Genomic DNA, 9,651 nt, shown 5'->3' on the forward strand with positions numbered 1-9,651 from the left:
TTTAATTTGCTTATTGTCTGATAAAATATTACTCCCTCCTAGTTAAAATAAGTGTTCATTTAGTTTTTAACACACTTTAAAAAAAAATACTAATTTCTACGAAGAAATAATTATTTTGACTAAATCGTCCTTAATTAAAATTTGCATACAATGAAATATTAAACCTATTTAATGATATCGGAAAATTAGAATAATTTAAAAGACTTCTTAAAGATATATAAATAAGGGCAAAAATGAAAAAAATAAAGTTAATTCCTTCTTGATTATGTTAATTATGTTAATGGACATTCATTTTGGATCAAAATAAAAATGCGGAGTAAACACTTATTTTGTGAGGTAAACAATGTAACAAATAAATATTCTAATAAAGCATTTTAATAAATTACAAAATGCTATCTAAAGTTCAACTAAATATCACGTTGACCAAAAGTCCATTTAGGCATCATTTTTTTTTTTTGTTTTTTTTTTTTCAACGTCTCTTCAATAGCGTATACATTGGCACTGTAAATAATTTTACTTTTTTCAATTCAATATATCATTATTACTCACGAAGCTTGATTTCGTGAGTAAATAGAGTTTGAATATTATTAATTGCTTCAATATAAATGTTTGAATGGGGGATTCTGACTTGTGAAGAAAAAGTAAAAGATTCTTTTAAGATTGAAAAAAGAAATCAAAAGGGGCAATAAAAGGAACAATCTTTTTGCTGTTGTGATGTTGCTTTTGGATTAATTGTTTCTTTTTTTGATCTGGGGTCTTTTTCTTTTTGCTAATTGTTGCAGATTCTTGGTTCTTTTGTGTTTAAGGTGAGTCATTTATTATCTTTTTTATTTGTTTAATCTGATTGTTATGCTAATTGTGTTGTTAGTGATGGACATGTTGAGCTGGAAGAATCTTATCTTTTTCTGTAGCTGTTTGGTTAGAAATACTTTGTTCTTATGAATAACACAATTTTCTTGTATTTCCTGCAAATTTGGGATAACCCCTTTTGAATGCTTGAGTTTTAAGCTCTTTTTTTTTGTTGCTATGGGTGGTAGGTGATTTTTATCTCTTTCTTATGTGATCTGTTGTTTTTCAGTTTACTTACATGTTCAAGTAAATTCATGATCATCAATGTCATTGAAAAACCAAAGGTGTTGGTTGGTTTATATGAGAAATTTGAAGCATATGTGTAGTTCCCCAATTTTGTGTTCATATTGGCAAGCTCTAATTTATTCTTAAGCATCCTTGATACATTGATTTTGTCATACTTTTTATTAGATAATCCATTTTAGTCAATTGGGAACCCTATGTGCTAAAAGATCTTAAGCATATAGCATGAATTCTGGCTAAACACAATGATGCGTATTGTTTGTCACGTCTGACAGCTCAAATCTCGGGCTGGATAATTAGTGTCGACAAGTTATTTTGTATAAATATTTCATTGGCACTGTATTCATGTTTTCCTGCAGGTAAAAGCATCACGGACAATGAACCAATAGCATTTCACCTAATGGGCTGGCTGAGCAAAATTTTCAAAGGTTCTAACCATAAAGTTTCGGAAGGCCAATATGACTGGAGGTGTGAAGGGCCTACTGAGGAAGATGACCCATCTACAGCAGAGGTAAGTTTGGCATTGAACTAATGTCCAACGAGCTAATCATCCAGATTCATTAGATGCTTTTTATGAATGTCAACTAAGTATGGTAAGTAAGTTGCTCCCGCTGTTCAATCATTTGATAACCAGAGTCATTCTATGATAAATGATCGCTATGAGTCAAACTCAATAGAATTTGATCAATCCTATTTTCTGTCATTAAGGTGGAGAACAGAACTAAGAGGATGACAAGAAATTTACTAAGCAAGCTCCTAAGATACCCAACATGCCTTTGAATTGCTTACTTGATTTCTGATATTGCTCAGAATATTTAGGACTTCGCATTACCAAAACTTAGCAAGTGCAGGGTCTTACAACAAGAAGTTTCCTAAGCAAGCTCCTAAGATACCCGACATGCCTTTGAGTTGCTTACTTGATTTCTGATATCGCTCAGAATATCTGGGAATTCGGATTACCAAAACTTAGCAAGTGCAGGGTCTTATAATTATCAGCATAATTGGTAATGCAGGGTAAGGCTGCGTACAAAAGACCCTTGTGGTCCGGCCCTTCCCCGGACCCGAGCATAGCGGGAACTTAGTGCACCGGGCTGCCCTTTTACTGGTAGGTAGTGTGGATGTCAAGTAGAAGGCATGCTGCTGGTGCTGTTCATGGCGAAAGGCATTAGGATTTGCTTGATTCTAAAGTTACAAGTCCAAATACTTGAATACTAGAAGTCCTTTCTGAAGTCTAGGATGAAATTGTCTAAAGTGCTAACAGGCCTTGCAGTCTTAACTTCCATAGGCAATGTGAAGAATGCTTTGAAATAGTATGCTTATAATGAAGCTGTTAGAAATTTGCAAGAGATTCTTTGTCTTATATTGGCGATTGGTATATATATATATATATATATATATATATATATATATATATGAATTGGGTATTTGTAATACGACTGGTGCAAAGACTTGAGGACTCTGGTAAGGCTAATAGTGCGAAATTTCACTACAACTGTTCAATTTTTGTTATGATGTGAGTTTTGGGGTATAGCTGAGTGCTGGGAATTGTTCAATTACTAACATAGGATATTAGCGCACATTCTATTGGTGCTTGGAATCCGGCTGGTAAATCTTGACTATAGCCTAGCAACCAAGGGTGTGACTTAGTGGTTAATGAAGTGGAGGAGAACCATGAGGTCTCTGGTTCTGGGGACAAAAAATGCTAGGTGATTTTCTTCCCATCTGCCTAAGATTTGGTGGCAGAGTTATGCGGTATGGTGGAATTAGTTGAGGTGCACACAAGCTCGCCCGGACACCACCATCATAAAAAGAGAACTTGACTATAGCATAATGAAGTATAAGTTCTTAGAGTTAGATGCTAAGCTTTCGATTGACAATATGAATCCAATGCCATCTGGTAGTCATTTTGGCTCATCCAAATTAGTGACTGCTCTTCGTGTCTTCTATGATTTAGTGATGGTACAGATGTGTTGAGATTGATTTCTCTAATTTGCTTGCGGTTGCATACTCATTTGGAGCTTTATTTAATTTTGACCTTTGTAACTTGGACATCTTTGTCCATCCCTGCTTGTATCTTGCACTGTCCTGTTCTCTCATTAATAAATTTGTTTCCAACTAGAAGTCCATATTGATATCAATCTCAAAAACAAAATTTACAATATATTCTGAATTTTCAGGATAAATTGAATTGATGTGCATGGTTTACGATGTGTTAAAATTTAGACCTGCTTAACCATGAATCCATGATAATCCGCTATGTAGGTATGCTAGATTTTTCGTCGAAATATTTGTTCACTGAATTTTTTAACTATTAAGTCACTAAAAATGTAGTGCCGACTTTTTATATGCAAATCCTTGATACTTTATTTTATGCTTAATTTGGTTGTTATCTTGGTAAGGTATGTTACTTTACCATTGCCATTAAAGGATCAACATCCACCCCGAGCTTTAAAAAATCATTCGAACATGTCATATTCATACTGTGTGTGTATTTTTCTATTTTTGATAAGCATATCGTGTTGATGTTTTATACTTTGTTTGAACTTGTTGTGTGCTCTAGGACACTTGGTCAGAGATTGAAGAAATAGACCGAGCTATTGCAATATCTCTCTTAGAGGAGGACCAGAAAGGGAAAGTTGTGATTGGTAAGTATTAGTTGCTTCTTAAAGCTTCCTCAAAAGTTGCTTCTTAAATAAATGAAAACTGAAAGTTTACATTTCTTTTGTTCTACAGAAATATTTCTCATTCTATGAGGAATCTAACTTCTTTATATCAGTTCAGCTTCTTAGAGTCGACAAAGCATTTCATGGACAATCTTTGAGAACTAGCCGTGCTTGTTTATTTCCTTGACCAAAAAATATGTGCTTGATTTTCTAATTGTACCTTTTCGTTGATGTTTAGCAGATAGCGAATCACAACTGAAAGAAGATGAACAACTAGCCAGAGCTCTGCAGGAGAGCTTAAATGTCGAATCTCCACCTCAGCATGTAAGCAGAAATGATCATGGAAGCGGGAATGGATATGGAAATGCACATGTAAATGGAAATGGAAACTTCTATCATCCAATACCTTTCCCATATTCTGCAAGCTTTAGGTATTCAAAATCTTCGTTGATGTTTTTGTATACTCAGTTCATTGGGCTCCGTCAAATCCATTATTGCATTGTTTTATTAGTCTTTTTATTTTCCTTAAATTTCCTTTGAAGTCAGCTGATATTTAGGTGGAAAATCCAAAAATAAAATGGACCATCTTTGAAAGCGTGTGATTTAGTTAGCTAACATTGTGGTTGCTACTTGTTAATTACCATAAAGATAAAACCTAGATATTTACTCGTTTCCTTCTTGATGAACATGATTTCTTTTCTCTCCTCTTCTTTTCACTTTATAAATTTAGTTATAGGTGTCATTATGTAGAAATTCGTATCATGAGATATCTGTATTATATGCAAGGAACAAACCGTTTTGATTTTGACCCTTTGTTTTGAAAAGGGCGAACCCTTTAGTTATGTCTTTTGCTTTATTTAGTTGTGGATGGCGTGGTGAGAGGCAAGAGAAGGAAGCTATAATTTCATTTTTAGACCTAATACATGTATTATTTTCTGTGGTAGGGTATGTGCAGGTTGTAGCACTGAAATTGGTCATGGACGATTTTTGAGTTGCATGGGAGCAGTATGGCATCCAGAGTGTTTTAGATGTCATGCCTGTAACCAACCAATATCTGATTATGAGGTGCAATACTGCATAATTTTTATTTTTTCTTGTTTAGTCTTGTTATTTTGGTGTATTACTTTTTTTGCTTTTCCAAAATTGTTCATGATAATGGCGCCAAGTCAAAGCACATGTTGATTTGGATATGTAGGCAACCAAACAATTTATATGACAAGTATATTCATAAAATCTGTTTTAACTTTTCGATGTACTAAGTATGCAGTTCTCAATGTCCGGGAACTATCCCTATCACAAAACATGCTACAAGGAGCATTATCACCCCAAATGTGATGTCTGCAAACACTTTGTAAGTACGAAAAATGATTGTTTCTCTTAAATCTTATGCAGAAGTCCTCTTACATTTTCTTAATGATTGTTTTATTAAATCTTCTGCAGAAGTCCTCTTACATTTTTTTAAAATTTTTCCTCGTCATAGAAAGACTACCAAACGCTAGAAAAACATGTAGTTCTCCATCACATGCCTTCCTTAAAAGGATAGAGGCCCTTGGCACTTGTACCTCATTTTCTTTTAGAAGTCATTGACAGAAGAAATTCACAAACTTGTCTTCTATTTAAGGAAAAGTTTTAAATTACTGATTGTTATTAGCTGCTGTGGCATTAAACACAGATTTCTGCTCATTTATATTGTTTCCTTAATGCTTGGTTCATGTTAACGAGGTGGTACAGAGTTTAGTCTGTGTTAACATAATTGTAGAAAAGAAAGATCTCGATTTAGATCCTAAGTTTCTAGTCTACCATTTTCCGGAAGTTCTATCTTTATTAGTCTAGAATCATGGGCGGTTTTGTCTTTTCTGGTTTGAATGTCATGGGCTGTATAGTTTAATCTCTATCTTCTGAGATGGGGGTAAGGTCTGCGTACATTTTACCCTCCCCAGACCCCACACTGTGGGATTTCACTGGGTATGTTGTTGTTGTTGTTGGGCTGTATAGTTTAATCTTTGGTCTTCCTAGTGTAATAAACAAACTAATAAAGTGTGTGGTAGGTGTCTCAACATTTCATGAGTACAGATCGTTGAGGTTAATCTAGTAACATGAGAATCATTTTACTTAAGGTTCAATATAGTCATTTTTTTGAGTTGTTGTTGTTGTTGGGCTGTATAGTTTAATCTTTGGTCTTCCTAGTGTAATAAACAAACTAATAAAGTGTGTGGTAGGTGTCTCAACATTTCATGAGTACAGATCGTTGAGGTTAATCTAGTAACATGAGAATCATTTTACTTAAGGTTCAATATAGTCATTTAAGTATGCACTTAACAGTTTTGGTCCTTTAAGTTTGCCAAAGTTCACTTTTAGTCTCCGTCAAATATTTACGGAACTCTGTCTGTTTTGTTTGAGGAAACAGTGGGAAAAAAGATTGAACTATAAACACCAAGAGAGTCCCATCAAATCCTAAAATATGCAACACAAAAAAATACACTAGTGACTAGACGATAAAAAGATATACAAAATAGCAGAAATTACACCTCAAAAAGTTGCACTAGACTCTCAAAGTAATTTAAAAATAGCAGAAACTACAAAAATTGTACCTCTAAATAGGAGTTCCCGCTAGTTGTTTTTTTTTCTCCATAATTTCTGTCATAACTAAAAGATAGTGTTCGGTTTTTTTTTTTTTTTTTTTTTTTTTTTTTGTGATAATGGTAACAGAATAGGTACTTTTGACCTGGGTGTTCGGTAAATATTTGATGGAGACTAAAAGTGTTAACTTTTGACAAACTTAAAGGACCAAAACTACTAAGTGCGTACTTAAGGGACTATTTTGAACCTACCCTCAAATATAAGGGACCATATTTGTCATTTTCTGAAGTTTTCTGCTTTGAGTTATTCACTCTTTACCGATCCAAAAAAAAAATCTGCTTTGAGTTCTTATTATAGGCTATCTCTTGTTGGTTAAGAATCCCTCTAGCTGCTGATAATATCATTTATCTGAGATTCATTTTCTTGTCTGTCCAGATTCCAACAAATGCAGCTGGGCTTATTGAATACAGAGCACATCCATTTTGGTCCCAGAAGTATTGTCCTTTTCATGAGCATGATGGAACACCCCGTTGCTGTAGCTGCGAGCGAATGGAGGTGAGGTGGATGAAACAGAACAAGTTTTTAAAATTCTTGTACTTAACCTTTATTAAAAGGAGCAAATTTGGTTTGACTGCAGCCACGGGATACAAGATATATTGCCCTTGATGATGGTCGAAAGCTTTGTCTTGAGTGCTTGGACTCAGCCATAATGGATACGAGTCAATGTCAGCCCCTTTATTATGATATACAAGAATTCTATGAAGGGCTGAATATGAAAGTGGAACAGAAAGTTCCTTTGCTTCTGGTTGAGCGACAAGCACTAAATGAGGCTATGGATGGAGAGAGACATGTAACTGTTTATCCCTTTCTTTTCATACTTGTATTTCTCAATATTCATAATGTTTCTTAGTGAATAATATATGCTTATGTTTGGTTTTCATCCCTTATTGCCAGGGGTATCACCACATGCCTGAGACAAGGGGACTTTGCCTCTCTGAGGAACAAACTATCAGCACCGTAAGGATGTTTTTGGAAACTGAAAACTTAAATATCTTTTATTAAAATGTTAAACGGCAGTCTCTTACTTACCACTAAAATTGCCAGATACTGAGGCGGCCAAGAATAGGAGCTGGAAATCGGGTCATGGACATGAGAACGGAACCTTATAAATTGACACGACGCTGTGAAGTGACTGCAATTCTTATCTTATATGGTCTACCTAGGTACTATTTTGTTACTTTGCTCTGCAAAGTTGTGGACCGGAGTGCTACCGTTTTAACAAACCTGTTTGGTTAGTCAGAATCACCTGTGTCCGTTCAATATATCTCAAGAGAACTAAAACATTGATAATTTTTTAAAATGTTGATGATGCATTGCAAGTAGGCATTAAGCAAAACAAAAATAGGATGTCGCTTACTAGGGTTGTCGAAAAATTTGAATAGATTTTATGTTACTCTATGTGGATTAGATTGATATCTTGGTTTCGAATATGACATGAATCTATGCAGGTTGCTGACTGGATCAATCCTTGCACATGAGATGATGCATGCATGGCTTCGACTAAGAGGTGCTCTCTCATTTCTTCTACTCTTTTTTTCCTTCCTTCCTTATTTGGGTGCCATCTTTTTCTTTTTGGTGTGCGCCGATAAAATGTCTGCTTTGCCAAAAGTAGCGGTAAATATCAGTATTGCATACATAACACAAGATTCTATTGTGGAACCACTTTTATTTCTCCCATCCCTCTTTCTTTCTTGTCTATCCTAAATCAAAGCAGAAGAATCTAGGGATGTCAAATTCAGCGCAAAAAGTTGTAATACATGCGAACCACTTGGGTAGGCGGACTAAATTTGCACTGATGGGTCAAAAGTTTGGGAGATTAGGCCGTGCCCAACTTGACCATACAGTTTTAAAAAATAGAAGAAAAATTTTGTAGTTCGATTTGTCCAAGTATATTTCTCTTTACATTTTCACACTCTCCTATTAGAAAAGAACTTTTTCCCGATTGGTGATTTAACAATTTATAGAATATGGAACAAACAAATGCTAGATGGTTTTTGGATTAATAATTTACCTGATCCATCTTGACTCAAGTAAACTTTCAGCGGATCAGGTCATGACCCATTTGTTGTGACTCACCATGCTTTGACACACCCATGTTTAGCCCAACCTACCCATTTGAATCCCCAAAAGAAACTTGTAAGCTCCATATATTAAATTTCTCCTAATCTCCATTATTCAACCATATATTGTCTAGCAATTATATCATAAAATTTTCAGTGGTGTATATATCATGAATTATCTGCAATAACTCACTAAAATCAGTTTTGCTTATTTGCACTCCCGTAAATTTCTTTCCACTTCCAAGAAAACAAAAAAGTACTAAAAAGGGAGAGATGCAGTAAACAAAGTGTATTGTGTGCAATTTATTGATTACGATTATTGCCTGCAGTGGCCATTATATGCTGATTTCTTGGAGTTTCTGATGTGGTCGATATGTCCTCTATCTATAACAGGGTATCGAACACTTAGCCAAGATGTCGAAGAAGGTATTTGCCAGGTACTAGCACATATGTGGTTAGAAACCCAAATTACATCCATAGCAAGCAGCAATGGCGCTTCAACCTCATCTGGCGTGCCATCATCAAAGCAGGGGATTAGATCTCCGTTCGAGAGAAAACTCGGGGATTTTTTCAAACATCAAATTGAATCAGACACTTCGCCAATTTATGGAAATGGATTCAGAGCTGGTAATCAAGCAGTGCTTAAATATGGACTAGAAAGGACGTTGGATCATATTCGGATGACAGGGACCTTTCCTTATTGAAACATTTGAGCCTAAAGGTTAGAAAACAGACTCACATTCATTTGTCAAGAAAGAAGCTTTGGTCCATTCATATTTAGTGCCTTGGACCATGCCATATCATAATACCTTAGAAGTGGAGGAAAGATATATTTTTCCTACCTCTGTAGAGTGATCTTGACACAACGAACAAGGAATAGACACAACAAAAATCCATTCTTTTAGAAAATTAATGAAGTCTTTTAGTTTGAATATCTACTTCGGCAGAATGCTTTTATATATTACATTGACAGTAGCACTAGAACATGCAACAATCAGACAAACTCTAATTAAGAAGACTACATTGAAAAGGGGATAGTGTCAGCCAGAGTCAGAATTTTCATTAAGGGGATCCAAAATATGAAAAAGTTACATACGTGAAAGAAGCTGAGGAATTCAACATCTACTGTATAGACATGTAATTTTATGACGAAATGGATGAACTCCCTTGCGGCCCTTAGGTCTGCCCACTGATAC

At 35.0% G+C, this 9,651-nt stretch overlaps 1 protein-coding gene across 3 annotated transcripts; it reads left to right on the forward strand.

Moving 5' to 3' along the window:
- Positions 1-859: 859 nt before the first annotated feature.
- On the forward strand, positions 860-9,391 carry LOC132627956 (protein DA1-like). 3 transcript variants are annotated; one of them, XM_060343599.1, is made up of 12 exons: positions 863-1,033; positions 1,452-1,603; positions 3,653-3,737; positions 3,994-4,186; positions 4,700-4,820; positions 5,023-5,106; positions 6,771-6,890; positions 6,973-7,185; positions 7,290-7,352; positions 7,440-7,558; positions 7,844-7,902; positions 8,849-9,391. In XM_060343599.1, the coding sequence occupies exons 1-12, from the start codon at positions 1,027-1,029 to the stop codon at positions 9,157-9,159; spliced, it is 1,527 nt and encodes a 508-aa protein (XP_060199582.1). In that variant the 5' UTR covers positions 863-1,026; the 3' UTR covers positions 9,160-9,391. The 3 variants fall into 3 exon arrangements, with proteins under 3 accessions (XP_060199584.1, XP_060199582.1, XP_060199583.1); XM_060343600.1 differs by having other exon boundaries at positions 865-1,033; positions 3,997-4,186; XM_060343601.1 differs by lacking the exon at positions 5,023-5,106 and having other exon boundaries at positions 860-1,033.
- The last annotated feature ends 260 nt before the right edge of the window (positions 9,392-9,651 follow it).

Source organism: Lycium barbarum, chromosome 2 (assembly GCF_019175385.1).
Source record: "Lycium barbarum isolate Lr01 chromosome 2, ASM1917538v2, whole genome shotgun sequence".
Lineage (NCBI taxonomy): Eukaryota > Viridiplantae > Streptophyta > Magnoliopsida > Solanales > Solanaceae > Lycium > Lycium barbarum.

What these genes read in the sequence shown, in the direction of transcription:
- LOC132627956 (XM_060343599.1), top strand. An exon ending in GTGATGTCTGCAAACACTTT is followed by an intron (nt 5,107 to 6,770) that starts GTAAGTACGAAA and finishes TTGTCTGTCCAG; the next exon opens with ATTCCAACAAATGCAGCTGG. An exon ending in CTATGGATGGAGAGAGACAT is followed by an intron (nt 7,186 to 7,289) that starts GTAACTGTTTAT and finishes CCTTATTGCCAG; the next exon opens with GGGTATCACCACATGCCTGA.